At 43.4% G+C, this 19,315-nt stretch overlaps 1 protein-coding gene across 2 annotated transcripts in view; it reads right to left on the bottom strand.

Moving 5' to 3' along the window:
- Nucleotides 1-7,164: 7,164 nt before the first annotated feature.
- tmcc3 (transmembrane and coiled-coil domain family 3) overlaps nt 7,165-19,315 on the bottom strand; it is a 143,819-nt gene continuing 131,668 nt past the window's right edge. For both annotated transcript variants that reach the window (XM_078235236.1, XM_078235237.1), the window contains exons 3-4: nt 18,716-18,851; nt 7,165-10,071 (exon numbers count right to left, since the gene is read on the bottom strand). In XM_078235236.1, coding sequence (XP_078091362.1) covers nt 9,778-10,071; nt 18,716-18,851 — 430 coding nt within the window. In that variant the 3' untranslated portion in view covers nt 7,165-9,777. The remainder of the gene's footprint in view (nt 10,072-18,715; nt 18,852-19,315) is intronic.

Raw genomic sequence — 19,315 nt, 5'->3', positions numbered from 1 at the left:
CCCTTAATGTTCCCAGACTAACATTTGATCCACCTCATTCCCCAAATCTAGCAATATTTCCTTCCTCATTGGGCTGGGATCATATTGATCAAGAAACTTCTCCTGAACATATTTCAGAAATTATTTTCCATCTCTTTACACTATTATTATCCAATTTGATATTAGGATGGTTGAACTCCACCATTATCACTACTCCATAGTTTTTGAATCGCTCTGTTATTTCCTTGCAAATTTGAACCAAATATATTTCCAACTATTTGCTAGCTTATAACATACACCAAACAGTGTAATGGTTCCTCTATTGCTTCTTAACTCTAACTAAATAGGTTTTGTCCTTGATCCCTCCAGGATATCCTCTCCCGCATTGTAATATTCTCCGTAATCATTATAGCTAGCCTTCCTCATTTTAAAGAAAATGAATGAGGACACCAAATATGATCTGGTTTCAATGAAAGATTGATACCTTGCATGTCAATGATTATCAGTTTTGAGAGTGGTAAAAGAAAAGAGCTTTATGAGCTATGTTAGTTTATAGAACCATAGAATCCTTACAGTGCCATCAAGTCTGCACCAACAGCAATCCCACCCAGGCCCTATCCCCGCAACCCTATATATTTACCCTGTTAATGCCCCTGACGTTAAGGTGCAATTTAGCATAGCCAATCAACCTAACCTACACATCTTTAGGCTGTGGGAGGAAACCAGAACAAGGAGCCAGAGAAGAAAAAAGTCTGAACATTTCAATGTACTTAATTTAGTTGTGTCTCTTTTTTAATGAAGAAATTGCCACTTCAGTTTTTCATTTCCTTTCCTGAATAACCTATTTCTCTTGGGAGTTGGTCCTGTCAGCGTCCAGTGCCTCACCCTTAAGGTTGGATTTTCTAAGGGCCCTGGAACTGAGACACAGCGCAGGCAGGATTTAAAAATCACAGTCCTAGAGGTCATCTCTGCATCCCAATGCTCCCAGGCCAGATTTGAATTTTTAAAGGACCGGGCACCTACCTTGCATTAAGTTCATCTTTCTCTACACCCTAGCTACGACTGTAATACTACATTCTGCACTCTCTCATTTCCTTCTCTATGAATGGTATGCTTTGTATAGCACGCAAGAAACAATAATTTTCACTGTATGCTAATACATGTGAGAATAATAAATCAAATCAATCAAAGAAATCTGCTCATTGCCAGTTAGTGACTCATTAAGCTCCTTAATGAACTTCTTCGGGGGCCTGTACATTCTTTAATTTGGTGAGCCCAAACTGTCTGGTGCAAGTTAATTTACAGCTGTAGGGTCATCCAAAACTTTCTGTTCATTTAAGGCTGACCTTTTCTGATGGCTTCACACCAGTTCTAGCACTATTATAATCTACCCCTTCACTATGGACATTTCTGGCCCTGGAAGAAACTGTCTGCTCTCTTTGGCAAGGCAGCAGCAGCCCCAACGTGGCTCCCATCTTCCAACCAGAGTGATCAACTGTATTGTATTTTGAGGGACTGTCTCTTATTTTGACTGTTTATCTTGTGTCCCTTAAGGAGTGCCTTTTGTCCTATATTTCTAGGACAGCCTGTGGAAGACTGACCACGGGAGTCTCAGTTGAGTGATTTTAGTGAGACTGAAGGTTCCTGGAGTTGGCCAGCAGAAGCATGATAATATTCTGACTCCATAAGTTCTGACGTTTGGTTGTTTTAAACCTCTGCTGCCCCTCAATGGTCACCAACAAACTTTCTACCCTATCCTCCACCCCCTCCTCCTCCCACACTCAAAATCTCTCTTACTTTTGTGCATAATGAGTTGATCCCCCGCTTCTCTTTCCTACAGGTGCTCGGTAGCACTAATTGTGCACTGAGCTCACCTGCTGCCCAATTGGAGCATTTACATTTGAAAATAGCATCGCGAGAGCCGCAAGGTGTTTGCACCCAGAATTCATCTGGGTGTTGGATTCCGGGCCCTGCATTGAAAATCAGGACTTTCTGTCTGAACCTACACTGTATGTGTGGTCAGCATGAGGAACCCAATTCTGTCTTTATCCCACATCAATTTCTTCCAGAAGTTGTCAGGAACAGGATTTTTCTGTTCCTACTGCAAGATTCTGGAAGCCAACCGCAATGTACTTACTGAAACTCCAGCTGATGTCTGTCAACTAAACACAGATCAAGGATTAAATTTTATTTATTAGTGTCACAAATAGGCTTGCATTAACACTGCAATGAATTTACCATGAAAATCCCCTAGTCACCACACACAGGTTGTCCGTTTGGGTACACTGAGGGAGAATTTAGCGTGGCCAATGCACCTACTCAGCACGTCTTTCGGAGTGTGTTGGTTAGGCTGCACTTGGAATATAGTGTTCAATTCTGGTCGCCACACTACCAGAAAGATGTGGAGGCTTTGGAGAGGGTACAGAAAAAATTTACCAGGATGTTGCCTGGTATGGAGGGCATTAGCTATGAGGAGAGGTTGGAGAAACTTGGTTTGTTCTCACTGGAACGATGGAGGTTGACGGGCGACCTGAAAGAAGTCTACAAGATTATGAGGGGCATGGACAGAGTGGATAGTCAGAAGCTTTTTCCCAGGGTGGAAGAGTCTCCACACAAGGGGGCATAGGTTTAAGGTGCGAGGGACAAGGTTTAAAGGAGATGTACGAGGCAAGTTTTTTACACAGAGGGTGGTGCCTGGAACTCGCTGCTGAGGGAGATAGTGGAAGCAGATATGATAGTGAGTTTTAAGGACGTCTGGAATGAATAGGATGGGAATAGAGGGATATGATCCCCGGAAGGGTAGGGGGTTTTAGTTCAGTTGGGCAGCATGGTTGGTGCAGGGCCTGTTCCTGTGCTGTAATTTTCTTTGTTTTTTGTTCTTTGAACCCAGAGCACCCGGAGAAACCCAGGCGGACACGGGGAGAGCATGCAAACTCCAAAAAGACAGTGACCCAAGCCGGAAATCGAACCTGGGTCCCTGGCGCTGTGAGGCAGCAGTGCTAACCACTGTGCTACCGTGCCGCCCTGAATGGGAGGTCTTGTTAAGCTAAAGGCTGTGTTTACTAACCAAGACATTTGGAGAACTGCATCTGTATTTACTGGCTATGTTTGCTGTTAGTGTTGGGTGACATTGTAGTATGTGTATTTTTCACATCCCACTGTAGCTCTGAATTGTTGAAGGTTCAATCTTTCAGATAAAGACATTTAACCGATGTCCACCACCTTAAACAAATGTTGTTTGTTGGAGCTAATTTGTGTAAATTGGCTGCTGTGTTCCCCACATTAATTACACTTAGAAGTGCTTCATTGGCTGTAAAACACTTTGGGAAGTCCTGAGGTTATAAAAGGTGCTATATAAATGCAAGTATTTCTTTCTTCTTTCTGTACTCTTCAAGTTCTCTCCACACATTGGCAGTATTTAATGGAGCCAAACCCTGCATCAGGAAGGCCCACAACTTAAGTGCCAATTGGGCAGTTGCAGCCTTCCTCAGGATCAAGAACTCCAGGAGCAGAAATCCTGCTTGCCTAGAGCTGCTAGCCAATCGGAGGTCAGTATCTCTTCAATACTCAGCAGCACCACAAGGAAGGTGGTTGTTGTCGCCACCTGAGGCCTAGGACCCAGAGCATATTGAGTGATGGGGGGAGGGGGGTTAGTGTGAACAGCAAGGATAGGGAGTTGGCTCTCTGCAGCACCCCTACTTCACCCCACACCATCCTGATGTGGGGTCCCTTGATCAGGCACTGAGTGCCTTTGAATGAGGCCCTCCAATCAGGGAGCCTGCGAACAATGGTGCCAGGGTTTGCTGTTCAGGCTGTCCACATAGCAAGTCCCCTGCCCACTGCTGGGTAAATATGGAATGAGATATCTTATTGGGCATTAATTGCACCCTTAGGATCCAAGTTGGTAGTGGGGTAGGAAGGCCATTTACGGACCCTGTTATTCTTCAGGCAATTGTGATCCATTTAAAGGTGAAGTAATCAGTGATCTGTTCAGTAAGCAGTTTGTATGTATAGGCAAAAACAAGCAAAATTCTATGGAAAGGTAAGTTAGGCAGAAATAATGGAACAGAAAGATTATACTTCATGGAATGTACTTTATATATATTCATAAGTTAAAAATCATACACTGTACAATGAGTTTTAAAATTGGTTTGTCAGAGTTGTGCCTTACAAATAATCTAAAACACAATTTCACCAAATCCATTTGTGTGATGATTCTGCTTTACAACATCCAGTCAAATCAAAAAAAGTTTCATTTCTGAATCCCTGACATTGCTAGAAAGGGAACCTGTTACTTTCCTTATTAGACATATTTGAGTGTGTCACAGTTAACTAACCATCCAACACTTAAAGCAGTCTCTTAGCACCATGGTATTCCAAAACAGTCAATATAAACGTTTTACATGGACTTCACCAGGACCCATAGAAAAATAGCAAATCAATACAGGTCAAAGTAACAAACAAGAAAAATTTGTGAAATCAAATTAGCATAAACTCAATAGACAAACTGCAAACTTTCTATGATTTTTTTTTCTCTCTGTAGTCAGTCTTTTTGGTATTCATAAAATTATTTTTGCTAGCGATGTTTACATTTGAACAAAATACCTACCCTGGTCCCACAGATGGATAGTTACAGATGGATTTCGTTGGTGAATACGGAAAAGGAAAAAGATTGTGTAACATTGTTTTATAGGAAAACAAGCCACTTTGCAGGCATACATGGTGGTTACAGTGTGTTACAGTTCACTCAGGAAGTCTGAGTTACTGTGGCAATGTGCACTTTTACATACATGTTGTAGTCTAGAGCTATGGATTGTGATGGTAGAGACTCCAACTTCCTTTCCCATCACATGGCTGATCAAGGATCTATCCCACTCTTAACATCTGCCATTGGCATGCATTGGAAAGATTTGCAGGATTATAATCAACCTGTTTGACTGCATTTATGAACACATCTTCCTTGGACATCAAGTCCTATGGTAGGACTTAAACCTGGAGTTTCTGATCAGGATGTGGAGATGCCGGCGTTGGACTGGGGTAAGCACAGTAAGAAGTCTCACAACACCAGGTTAAAGTCCAACAGGTTTATTTGGTAGCAAATACCATAAGCTTTCGGAGCGCTGCCCCTTCGTCAGATGGAGGGAAAATCTGTTCTCCAACAGTGCACAGAGACACAACATCAAGTTACAGAATACTAATTAGAATGCAAATCTCTACAGCCAGCCAGGTCTTAAAGATAAAGTGGGTGGAGGGAACATTAAACACAGGTTAAAGAGATGTGTATTGTCTCCAGACAGAACGGCTAGTAAGATTCTGCAAGATCAGGAGGCAAGCTGTGGGGGTTACTCATAATGTGACATAATGTGACACATTATGACACAATATGTGACACATTATGTCACATTATCAGTAACCCCCACAGCTTGCCTCCTGATCTTGCAGAATCTTACTAGCCGTTCTGTCTGGAGACAATACACATCTCTTTAACCTGTGTTTAATGTTCCCTCCACCCACTTTATCTTTAAGACCTGGCTGGCTGTAGAGATTTGCATTCTAATTAGTATTCCGTAACTTGATGTTGTGTCTCTGCGCACTGTTGGAGAACAGATTTTCACTCCATCTGATGAAGGGGCAGCGCTCCGAAAGCTTATGGTATTTGCTACCAAATAAACCTGTTGGACTTTAACCTGGTGTTGTGAGACTTCTTACTGTTTCTGATCAGAGGCAGGAATGCTATCCATTGTACCACAAGAGGTGGCATAGTGGACAGTGAAGAAGGTTATCTATAATTGCAACAGGATCTTGATCAGTTGGGCCAATGGGCTGATGAATGGCAGATGGAGTTTAATTTAGATAAGTGCGAGGTGATGCATTTTGGTAGATCAAACTAGGCAGGAGTTACTCAGTTAATGGTAGGGCGTTGGAGAGAGTTATAGAACAAAGAGATCTAAGGGTACAGGTTCATAATTCCTTGAAAGTGAAGTCACAGGTGGACAGGGTGGTGAAGAAGGTATTTGACATGCTTGGTTTCATTGGTCAGAACATTGAATACAGGAGTTGGAACATATTGTTGAAGTTGGACAAGACATTGGTAAGGCCACATTTGGAATATTGTGTACAGTTCTGGTCACCCTATTATAGAAAGGACATTATTAAACTGGAAAGTGTGCAGAAAAGATTTACTAGAAGGCTACCAGGACTTGATGGTTTGAATTATAAGGAGAGGCTGGATAGATTGGGACTTTTTTCCCTGGATCGTAGGAGGCTGAGGGGTGATCCTATAGAGGTCTATAAAATAATGAGGAGCATAGATAAGGTAGATAGTCAACATCTTTTCTCAAAGGTAGGGGAGTCTAAAACTAGAGGGCATAGGTTTAAGGTGAGAGAGGAGAGATACAAAAGGATCCAGTGACAATTCTTTCACACACAGGGTGGTGAGTGTCTGGAATGAGCTGCCAGAGATAGTAGTAGAGACGGGTACAATTTTGTCTTTTAAAAAGCATTTAGACAGTTTCATGGGTAAGATTGGTATAGAGGAATATGGGCCATATGCAGGCAATTGGGATTAGCTTAATGGTAAAAACTGGGCAGCGTGGACAAGTTGAGCCAAAGGCCCTGTTTCAATACTGTAAACCTCTGACTCTAAGATTTCTTAACAGGTGTACATTGTCAATGGCAAACTATAATGCAAGTTCCTCGATCACATACCCACTGGCATTCACAGAGAGCATGGATTAGAGAATTGCATTACAAGTGCTCAATCAATAAACTTACATTTCCATTGAGCCCCTACATTTCCTATCTTATTCATACGTACACATCTCACAACGCTACCCAAGTTTGAGGTTGAAACATCAAACCAAACTACCAGAAGATAGCATCTGATAAACAGTCCCATAATAAAATGACAGATTTTTGCTTCCAGTTGTTCCATGAGGCTGAAGGTATTGCTAATGATTAACTAGAGGCAGGCTCATTAACAGATGTGGATGGGTGTACATGTCACTGGGATTTGGTATGCTCCTCCAAGTAACTCTTCAAGCCAAGCCAATGCCTTAACGGATAGGTTGTCATTGGCTGGACAAGCAGCAGAAAACTTACCAGTGATTAGTTCTGGTAGCTGCACAAGTTTTAGCCAGTTAAACAAATGGAATATAGCTGTCCACACTGTCTTTACATCTTGGCTCTTACCTACTGTCAGTGCGTTGTCCCAACAGGAAATGTTGGTGCACACCATATCAGACAAACAGAAACTCAATTTGTGGGAAATTCAGAATCACTTGGTTTGGTGATTCTTAAACATTCCCACACTTATTGGACACCCAGCTAAGTAAAACAAAACTTAAAGCCCTAAAAACGCTTCAATAAACTAAATTTAGTTCTGAGTTAATCATCTAATTCGGCATCTAATTAATAAATGATTAACATCTGCATTTTAAAAGCAAATTCCGGAAAAAAACATAAAGCCCCTTCAAATGCAATTTTCAGAAAATTATCTTTTAATTTTGAGTCTTTCACCTGTAAGTCATCAATAGATTTTACTTATGCAGCACAGAGGCACTACTTTATGAATGTAATCCAGATCACATTACAATCATAAATTAAAAGGGCGGCATGGTGGCACAGTGGTTAGCACTGCTGCCTCACAGTGCCAGGGACCCGGGTTCAATTCCAGCTTTGGGTCACTGTCTGTGTGGAGATTGTATTCTCCCCGTGTCTGCGTGGGTTTCCTCCCACAGTCCAAAGATGTGTGGGTTAGGTTGATTGGCCATGATAAATTGACCCTAGTGTCAGGCAATTAGCAGGGTAAATATGTGGGGTTACGGGAATAGGGCCAGGGTGGGATTGTGGTCGGTGCAGACTCGATGGGCCAAATGGCCTCCTTCTGTACTGTAGGAATTCTATGATTTAATGATTAATGGGATTATTTTGTGTGGTCTAGCTCTTAGTGTGAATTTCACAAGGTGGGTCACAAAATCAGTGCTTTGTTCAACCCTGCTTCTTGCTGCATTGTGATAGGTATGTACCTTTATGGAAGCATTTCATAAACTGCTGTCCATCACAGCGCACCATGAGACAGGAAATGACGTATAATCCAATTACTGTAGACAGAATACACAGCAGTCATGCAGGTCAAACATGTCTACATAACTTCACTTGTTACTATTATTTGTATATAGTACTACCTTCAAATAACGAATCCACATTATTGTTTTACCAATCCTTGTTATGTGATTGATATGTTTGTGATTAACAGAAGAATGTAACACTTCTGTTTAGCCAGGCCCTGCGCTGAGAGCAAAGCCTTGCAAGATTGCCCCTTAAAGGTATAAAGGAGGACTCTTCATTAACAGTTCTACCTGGGCAATGTCAAAGCCTTCTGTGTTTAAATGTGATCTAATTTTACTTCCATTGGAGATGCTTACAGTTGAACAAATAACCAGCCCTGGTTCTATGGGGTTCTAGTTAGATGGAGTGTACTGGATCATTTACAACTGTGAAAAATACAATACACGTGCCTTATTGTAAGGTATAGTAAATGACTATACTACAGTGTATCTAGAATAGATCTCTTCAAAACATTTTTTTGTTCGCACGTGGGATGTGGGCATTGCTGACAGGCCAGTATTTATTGCCCATCCCTAATTGCCCTTGAACTGAGTGGCTTGTTAAGTTGTTTCAGAAGGTATTTTTGAGAGTCAGCTACATTGCTGGAGTCACCTGTAGGCCAGACCAGGTAAGGACAGCAGATTACCTGCCCCATAGGACATTAATGAACCAGATGGTGTTTTTACAACAGATTTCCTTCCCTACAGGATATAGTAAAACAGATGGATAGTAAAACAGATGGATTTTACAACAATTGGCAATGAGTTCATGGTCATCATAAGACCTTTAATTCCAGATTTTGATTTAATTCAAATTTCAAGATCTGCAGTGGTGGGATTCAAACCTGGACATTACCCTGGGTCTCTGGATTACTAGTCCAGTGATAATATCATTATGCTATTGCCTGCCCATAAACAAGTGTAATTAGATCTGACAACCCTCCACCTGCCCCAAAGAAATTGCTTGCACCCAGATGTATTTTCATTTACTTTCTCCTGTTGAGGCAGGTGTGCAGTTCAAAGTTGGAATACAAATACTGATTCAACACAATTAACTCTGTTCTGGTACCAAATGTCCATTTTTCACAATAGGCTTGACAAATAGTTTATAATGCCCCAATTGACAGAAACCTCCATGACCTGATAGGTTGAATGAAATAATCAGTTACACTTGTTGCTGGGCACAAGTCAGTCTTTGCCTGATCTTCCTGTAGTTCACAAATTCAGCTTCGCCCATTCATTCAACAGTGAAACTCAGAAAAACATAATCCTAGTATTGGAAACTACAACAACCTCTCTGCCCCATCCTGCTCTCCTTTCACCAGTTGATCCATAAAGTAGCAAGTGGTCAGAAACCACTGATCCCTCCATATTTATATTGATCACTGTTTTGACCTAAAGATCAGTTCAGATCTAAGAAGTTGCACACAAGGTCAAAGGGTAGCACAGAAGACGATGATCGGGGGATGGTAAGAGATGTTGGAGCTGATCTCACCACAAAATAACTTATTGGACACGTTAAATAAAGTGCTTTGCAAAAGCCTTTCAGTGTTGGTAGTACTCTAATGTCGAGGTAATTGTACAAATGTTTCCTGTCCTTAATTGTATATATTTTCCTTTGTTCAAATGTTTTATTACAGAATAGTATAATTCGTCACAACCTCAAGAAGCATTCCAAATCACAGTGAATTCATAAAATATGGTCCACGAGACACTGAATCTGATCCCATTTTCTCCAAAAGATGAAAACGAGGAAGATTGCGGAAATCGTACATACGACGTGTAAACGGCTCTTCATGAGAGGGATACTGAACTTGGCAATGGTAGAGACACAAACGAGGATGACAGTCATGATAGCCAGAAGGATGTTGATACATTTTCCGAGCAGCACCTTGGCATTGGCATTTTCAATCTGTACCACTTGCTGTTGCTGTTGATGTAACTCCAAGGTGGCGAGTCGTGTCTGGCATGATCCCAAGGCTTCCTATACAAGGACACGGAAACAGAGGACACTTCAGTGGCTAAAATAGGTCACACAAGGTACGATTTGGGATGAATATTAGAACTAAAAATAGCTCTATTAAACAAAATGAACAAATGTGGGATAAGAACAGAAAATGCTGGAAAACACTCATTAAGTCCAGGATCAATGGAGAGTGGAACAGAGTAATGGGCCTGATTTTAACTTTGGGTAAGTAGGTGGTGTAATAGCATGGCACACTTCTGCCGTCGTCAAAACACTTCAGGCTTAATTTGCAGCAAAGGTATTTATTGATAAACAGAAACTATGTACAGGGGTTTGCAGCTCTAGGCTGCCCTGGAGCAGCTTCCCTGGCTGCTCTAGTCCTGCTCTAGTCCAACGCCGGCATCTCCACATCATGCTCTAGTCCTTACATGCTTACTACATGACTTCACCCTTTGGGGTAATCACTCACTCTTGGTTCCCATTGTTCTCACAAACCAGGTAACCCTCTTCTGCTGTGCATTCTTAAAGAGACAGACCCCACAATCACTACAATGGGTTAAACTCGGGCCTCTTATAATGTTTCAGGTCAACACCCTTTGCATAGGAACCTTCACAGGTGTGGGAAAATAAGCGAAAGATATGGGTTGGCTTTGACCAATATTGTAAAACCTACTTAACTTTAAGATCCTGGTCTACAGGTGAATAATCGAATCAAAGAATCCCTACAGTGCAGAAGGAGGCCATTTGGCCCATGAATGCATGACTTTGCTTCCCCTGAGCTCAGCAATTGTCTCGTGATCCTTTACTTTCCTGTTCCATCCACACTGTGTGTCTCCCTCTCACTACACCCCAGCTTCAGCAGCAAGCATATCGGCTGACCCTGTGCTATGAAATGCCCAAGCAAACCACCCCCCTCTGCCTTTCTCCGCACCTCACCCAAAATATAAATTACTGTTGGTAACTTGAGTTGAAGTTTCCTTTCAGTCGAAGGTGCATTTTCCACAGACTGCGTTTGTTGTTCGGAATCAATGAGGTTCAGCCAGGCCAGTGCAATGTTCCAGTGAAGCTCAACGCAAACTGGAGGAACTGCATCTCATCTTCTGGCTAGGCACTTTACAGCCTTCTGGTCGCAACATAGAATTCAACAACTTCAGATAATTAGCTCTACTCCCACCTCGACCCCTTTGTTTTCATTTCATTTTATTTTTAACTGTTCCCTACCTTTTACTTCTTTATTATCTTTCTCTATTTTTCTTCCTCCCCACTCTTTCCCCCTATTTTGTCCCCCCTTTCCTTATCTTATCTCCCCTTTCCTTCCCCTTTCCCCCTTTTTCTCAATTTTACTTCTCTCCCACCTATTCCTCCCACCCCCCGCCCCCAACATCTTCATCTGTCACAGCTTCTCCTCTGATTTCAGCTTCTCTGCCATTTGGCCATTCCGCCTTTTATTCTCTCTATGGACTGCCATTAGCAGCCTTTCCCCTTGTTTTTGTGGCTATGATTCATCTTTCATTCCCTCACCCTGCAGTATAAATATCTCCCACTTTCTATGCCTTTTAGCTTTGACAGAGGGTCATCTGGACTCGAAATGTCAGCTCTTTTCTCTCCTTACAGATGCTGCCAGACCTGTTGAGATTTTCCAGCATTTTCTCTTTTGGTTTCAGATTCCAACATCTGCAGTAATTTGCTTTTTTCTAGGGCTGGGAATTTCCTGTTCTGCTATTGTAATTTGACCAGCGTTGTGGCAGAAACCCAACTGCTGCATAAGAGTGCTTGTTACCATCGAACCAGAAGTTGTTACAGCAACAGAGTGGAATTCACAGACAATGAGAGTTGATCCAGAGTTTGTCATGCTGTATAAAACAGGTGACAGTGAGTTGACATCCATAGAAATAAAAATTCAGGGCAGATATAAAACATGCTACCAACATGCCACTGACATGCTATCACTCATTTTAATGTATTATACAAAGTCAAGATCCAGTCCCATGTCACCTAAGATCAATGTCGAGATTGGAAGATTAATTGGTGAATTTCATGGACTCCTAATAACGGATCCATCCCATGGCATCAAAAAACTCTAAAAATAAAGTGTGTACAATGTCCACTCATTTTGTAAAATAAGGGTTTGCATTTATGCAGTCCCAAAGCACTTCACACTAAATGACTGACTTTCACTTTTCTGCAAGTACGGTCAAATTTTGCTACGCAGCCAAAAATGTGGCAGCCAGTTCATGCACAGCAAGATCCCACATGAAATGAAGGAGGCGGATGAGCACCTTTGAAGAAGCCACGCAGGCGATATTAGGCGGGAATCCCAGAGCTTAGTGCCAAGCAACTGAAGGCATGGACGGCAATTGTTCCACAGGAGCAGGCTGAGGGTAAGGGAGCTTGTGTGTGCACTAATTTATTTAATTATTTTTCAGTTAAATTAGTGAAAAAAATCAGAGGTTTTTTTTCTAAACAGGAAATAGGCCCAGCAGCATCCTGGGAAGGTTTTGGAGGGTTTAAAAGTAGGCCGCACCTTTGAGCGGGCAGCGTCGTTAGCGGGCAGCGGAGTGAGCAGGGGACAGAGTGAGAGCTAAAAGGGCTTTGGCTCACAGGGCTTCGGCAAAGGCGAGGAAGGTTGTTTGTTTGTTTCTCTTCGGTTACACCCCCTTTTTGTTTTATCCCAAAAACTAAAAAGGACATGGCTGGTATGAGTGGGAGGCCAGTATACTGCATTCGGTGTGGGATGTGGGAGTTCCTGGAGACAACTTGCCTCCCGGAAGTCCATATCTGTGCCAGATGTGTGGAACTGCATCTCCTGAAGGATCGTGTAAGGGAGCTGGAGCTGAGGCTCGATGAACTCAGTTTAGTTAGGGAAAATGAGAGAGTAATAGATAAAAGTTATAGTCAGGTAGTGACTCCAGGGTCTCGGAAGGAAAACACGTGGGTCACGGTTAGGAGGGGTAATAGTCAGAAGGGTGATGTGCCAGAAAGTACCCCAGTGGCAGTCTCCCATAAAAGAAAGGAATGGGCAACAGATGGGAGAAGGGAAGGGAGTGAGCAGTCTGTGGAGGGATCCCCTGTGGTTGTCCCCCTCCAAAATAGGTATCTTGTTTTGGATTCTGTGGAGGGGGATGACCCTCCAGGGGTAAGCCACGAGGACCAGATCGCCTCCACGGAGACAGGCTCAGGGGTCCGGAAGGGAAAGAAGGGGTTTAGGAGAGCGATAGTTGTGGGGGACACAATGGTTAGAGGCACGGACAGGCGCTTCTGTGGGACTGAACGAGAATCCAGGATGGTAGTCTGCCTCCCTGGTGCCGGGGTACTGGATGTCTCCGAGAGGGTAGGAAGCATATTTAAAAAGGAAGGTAGTCAAACGGATGTGATTGTACACATTGGTGGAAATGATGTAGGTAGGAAGAGCAGGGGGGTCATACGAGAGAAATTCAGGGAGTTGGGTGCTAGGCTAAAAAGTAAGACCTCCAGGGTAGCAATATCTGGACTGCTCCCAGTGCCTAGTGCAAGTGAGGCTCGGAACAGGGAGATTCTACAGTTGAACGCGTGGCTAAAGGACTGGTGCAAGAGGGAGGGTTTTAAATTCATAGATAACTGGGAAATCTTCAAGTCAGGATGGCAACTGTACAGAAAGGATGGGTTACACCTTAACTGGAAGGGAGCAAATATCCTGGCTGGGAGTTTTGCAAGAGTGTTTCGGCAGGATTTAAACTAGTGTGGCAGGGGGGTGGGGAACAAAACAGGAGGTCAGTAAATACTGAGGCTGGGGTCGAGCTGGGGGCCAGGGCAAGGCTAGCTAAGAAGAGGAACACTCTGGAAGAGGAGGACCTGACTGGGCCTAGAGGTCTGGAGTGCATCTGCTTCAATGCGAAGAGTGTAACGGGTAAAACAGACGAACTTAGGGCCTTAATGCTTGTGCGGAATTTGGATGTGGTTGCGGTGACGGAAACGTGGTTAAAAGAAGGACAGGACTGGCAGCTGAATATTCCGGGGTATAAGTGTTTTAGGCGAGACAGAGGAGGGGCTAAAAAAGGTGGGGGAGTAGCGATATTAGTTAAGGAGCATATTACCGCGGTGCAGAGGGTAGACAACTTAGAGGGGTCATGTACTGAGTCGCTGTGGGTGGAACTCAGAAACAGGAAGGGTGCAGTCACTATGCTGGGGGTGTACTACAGACCACCCAACAGCCCACGGGAAGTGGAGGAAAGGATATGTCAGGAGATTCTGGATAGGTGCAGAAAAAATAGGGTTGTTGTAGTGGGGGACTTTAATTTCCCTGGCACAGACTGGAAAGTGCTTAGAGCTGGGGGACCAGACGGGGAGGAATTTGTAAAATGCGTACTGGAAGGTTCTTTGGAACAGTATGTCGATAGCCCGACTAGAGAGGGGGCTATACTGGACCTAGTTCTGGGAAATGAGCCTGGTCAGGTCGTCAAAGTTTCGGTAGGGGAACATGTGGCAAATAGTGACCACAACTCTGTTAACTTTAGGATAGTAATGGACAAGGATGAGTGCTGTCCTACGGGCAGGGTGCTAAATTGGGGGAAGGCTGACTATAGCCGGATTAGGCAGGAATTGGTGGATGTTGATTGGGAGAGGATGTTCGAGGGTAAGTCCGCGTCTGGCATGTGGGACTCTTTTAAGGAACTATTGATAAGGCTGCAGGATAGGCATGTGCCTGTAAAAAGGAAAGGTAGGATTCGAGAGCCGTGGATAACCAGGGAAATTGAGGATCTGATTAAAACGAAAAGGGAGGCGTACGTTAAGTCCAGGCAACTGAAAACAGATGGAGCTCTGGAGGAATACAGAGAGAGTAGGAAAGATCTCAAACGGGGATTTAGAAGGGCAAAAAGAGGTCACGAGATGTTCTTGGCAGGCAGGATTAAGGAGAATCCTAAGGCATTCTATTCATACGTTAGGAACAAAAGAGTTGTCAGGGAGAAAATCGGACCTCTCAGGGACAAAGGAGGGGAATTATGCTTAGAACCCAAGGGAATAGGGGAGATCCTAAATGAATACTTTGCATCAGTATTCACGAAGGAGAGGGGCGTGTTAACCGGGAGTGTCTCGGAGGGAGGTGTTGACCCGTTAGAGAAAATCTCCATTACAAGAGAGGAAGTGTTAGGTTTTTTAGGGAACATTAAAACTGACAAAGCCCCAGGGCCTAATGGCATCTATCCTCGACTGCTCAGGGAGACGAGAGGTGAAATTGCTGGGCCTCTGACGGAAATCTTTGTCGCGTCTTTGGACACGGGTGAGGTCCCTGAGGATTGGAGGATAGCGAATGTGGTCCCGTTGTTTAAGAAGGGTAGCAGGGATAACCCAGGAAATTATAGGTTGGTGAGCTTGACGTCCGTGGTAGGGAAGTTGGTGGAGAGGATTCTTAGAGACAGGATGTATGTGCATTTAGAACGGAACAATCTCATTAGTGACAGACAGCATGGTTTTGTAAGAGGGAGGTCGTGCCTTACAAATTTGGTGGAGTTTTTTGAGGAAGTGACAAAAACGGTTGATGAAGGAAGGGCCGTGGATGTCGTCTATATGGATTTCAGTAAGGCATTTGACAAAGTCCCACATGGCAGGTTGGTTAAGAAGGTTAAGGCTCATGGGATACAAGGAGAAGTGGCTAGATGGGTGGAGAACTGGCTTGGCCATAGGAGACAGAGGGTAGTGGTCGAAGGGTCTTTTTCCGGCTGGAGGTCTGTGACCAGTGGTGTTCCGCAGGGCTCTGTACTGGGACCTCTGCTATTTGTGATATATATAAATGATTTGGAAGAAGGTGTAACTGGTGTAATCAGCAAGTTTGCGGATGACACGAAGATGGCTGGAATTGCGGATAGCGAAGAGCATTGTCGGGCAATACAGCAGGATATAGATAGGCTGGAAAATTGGGTGGAGAGGTGGCAGATGGAGTTTAATCCGGATAAATGCGAAGTGATGCATTTTGGAAGGAATAATGTAGGGAGGAGTTATACAATAAATGGCAGAGTCATCAGGAGTATAGAAACACAGAGGGACCTAGGTGTGCAAGTCCACAAATCCTTGAAGGTGGCAACACAGGTGGAGAAGGTGGTGAAGAAGGCATATGGTATGCTTGCCTTTATAGGACGGGGTATAGAGTATAAAAGCTGGAGTCTGATGATGCAGCTGTATAGAACGCTGGTTAGGCCACATTTGGAGTACTGCGTCCAGTTCTGGTCGCCGCACTACCAGAAGGACTTGGAGGCATTGGAGAGAGTGCAGAGAAGGTTTACCAGGATGTTGCCTGGTATGGAGGGTCTTAGCTATGAGGAGAGATTGGGTAGACTGGGGTTGTTCTCCTTGGAAAGACGGAGAATGAGGGGAGATCTAATAGAGGTATACAAGATTATGAAGGGTATAGATAGGGTAAACAGTGGGAAGCTTTTTCCCAGGTCGGAGGTGACGATCACGAGGGGTCACGGGCTCAAGCTGAGAGGGGCGAAGTATAACTCAGACATCAGAGGGACGTTTTTTACACAGAGGGTGGTGGGGGCCTGGAATGCGCTGCCAAGTAGGGTGGTGGAGGCAGGCACGCTGACATCGTTTAAGACTTACCTGGATAGTCACATGAGCAGCCTGGGAATGGAGGGATACAAACGATTGGTCTAGTTGGACCAAGGAGCGGCACAGGCTTGGAGGGCCGAAGGGCCTGTTTCCTGTGCTGTACTGTTCTTTGTTCTTTGTTCAATGGAACAAAGGAAGTGGGGAATGGGCAGGAGGCCAGTATTGGATGTCCAGCGTGAGCTCAGTGCGTTGTGGGACTAGAGGAGGTTACAGAGATATGGAGGAATGAGGCTCTGGAGGGATTTGAAAACAAGGACAATAATTTTAAAACTGAGACATTGCCGAACTAGGAACTAGGCCAGTGAGTGCAGGGGTGATGAATGAACAGGTGTTGATATCAATTAAGATACAGGCACATTCCACAGCACAGCTCCGAAGCATCAGACTAGAATCATGACTCAAAAGTGAGAGAGCAAGCAATACAGCCAAACTGAGAGTCTACATTTTTTAAAAAGTCTGTCATTTCTTTGATCCCTTCTTGGTTGATAAGAAGTTCTATTTATAATCAATCATATGGCCTAATGACCTTTACTCCTCAGTTCATTTGAAATTGAGTTTTTGTTTCTGTTTCAAATTTGCTTATTTCTTCCTTTCAAATCCTCTTTCTTTTGGTATCTCGCAGCGCTCCTGTAGTGAGAGCATGGAGCGCCAACAGGAAAACAGCAGAGGTCAGCTCGAGAGGGAAGTGAAACAGAAAGCAGCTTCACAGACATAACTCCATTTTAATCTGTCCCTTTGCTGTCTTTGCTATATCATGCCTGTAAGCATGATATTGGGCGCGACTAACTGCACTGAGAGAATGTTTTAAGATAATCATCAAGCTTTAAGAGAGTAGGAAATGCTTCATAGAATTTAACTAGTTCAACAATCTTCGATTTTTTTTAAAACAGGAAGATAGGCCCAACACTCTGATAAGATGTCATAGCATCTGAAATTCTGAAAATCATTATCAAGAACAGTAAATGACAGATACAGTGTGTCGGTCAGCATCTGTGAGGAGCACAAGGAAGATTAGATTCTGGATATGAAAACCCTCTTCATAACCAAGAAATGAGAGACTGAACGGCACAGTAGCCCTATCGGAAAACAAACCAGGGGAATCTTATCTGTTTCGGAGATCCAACATCTGCAGAATGTTGCTTTTTCCTATGATAACTGATAGTATGTTAGGAATGAACTGTGCACGTCACATCTAACTGAAATTATAGGTCAGTGATAAACTATTTTCTGTTCCAGATAGGAGCTTTTCATTAAAACAATCACATTTAATGCTGAGCGGAGATCTTGTGGCGCAGTCAATAGCGTCCTTCCTCTGAGCCAAAAGCTCTGGGTTCAAATCCCACCCCAGGACCTGATGGCCTAATTGGTTGAGTATCGACCTGCCAATCCTTCCAAACACAGAGTGGGAGAGACTCCTGGTCAGTCACGCTTGATGTGGAGTTATAACAGACTAGCTAGTTCTGGGAATTACTAGCTACAAAAACAGATGAAAGTCTGCCTTAGTGCACCACTAGATGCAGGAAGAGAATTGGAATCTAATGTTGAAGATAGTTGCAAATCATCAGATAGAAGTAGTCTAAACAACAACAACTTACGTTTATATACCGCTTTTAATGGAGTAAAATGTTCCAAGGCCCTTCACAGCACCATCATTGAACAAAACTTGACAACAGGTCACACAGAAGATATTAGGACAGGTAACCAAAAGCTTTGTCATAGGGGTAGGATTTAAAGAGCATCTTAGCAGAGAGAAGTGGAGAGTGTTGGGGAGAGAATTCCAGAGCTTAGGACCCAGATAGCTGAAAGCATGGCCACCAAGGAATTAGTGAATGCTCAAGAGGCCAGAATCGGAGGAGAGCAGAGACCTATGAGGGTTGTCAGACCGGAGAAGGTTACAGAGATGAGTTGGGCTGGATTGAGACAATGGAGGGATTTGAACAGGAGGATCAGAATTTTTAAATTGAGGCTCTGCTTAACCTGACCAGTGTAGGCTGGCAAGCCCAGGGTGATGCAGTTACATTGAGAATATATAGCATCACAGCACTCTTACAGTTCATTACAGAAAGCTGCATACCTGCATGTCACGAGCTCGCTCATAGGACTGATAGGCAACCTTTTCCTCAATGCTCGCCAGCTCTTGTTTAAGATCAATCGTCTCATGCTGATGGAGTTCAGTGAGATCATTCAGCTGATCTTCCAGACGCGCTGACCTAAAAACAAAACCAATCAGAACCAATCTTCTGGTTTGCATTTGAAGTGACCATCTTATTATAAAAGAAAGACTTGCATTTTTATAGTATTGTGATCAGGTAACCTTTTTGACTGATATTGGTTAAAAGATAAAAATAGCTTCTCCCCTGTTGCCAACAGACATTTGAATGGACCTACCTCGCACTAAGTTGATGTTTCTCTATACCTTAACTATGACTGTATCACTACATTCAGCACCTACACCCGTAATACTACATCTCTCCTTTCCTTCTCTATGAACGCTATGCTTTGTCTATATAGCGTGCAAGAAACAATACTTTTCACTGTATACTAAAGACACGTGACAATAATAAATCAAATCAAATCAAGATAAATATTGGCCAGGACACCAAGGAAAACTCCCATTGCTGTGAAATATTTTATGTTTCTGAAAGGACAGATGTTTTAAGTGTCATAGGAAAGA

The sequence above is a fragment of the Mustelus asterias genome, chromosome 19 (genome assembly GCF_964213995.1).
Source record: "Mustelus asterias chromosome 19, sMusAst1.hap1.1, whole genome shotgun sequence".
NCBI lineage: Eukaryota > Metazoa > Chordata > Chondrichthyes > Carcharhiniformes > Triakidae > Mustelus > Mustelus asterias.
The sequence above is the reverse complement of the archived record's forward strand: the minus strand, read 5'-3'. Positions and strand labels throughout refer to the sequence as shown.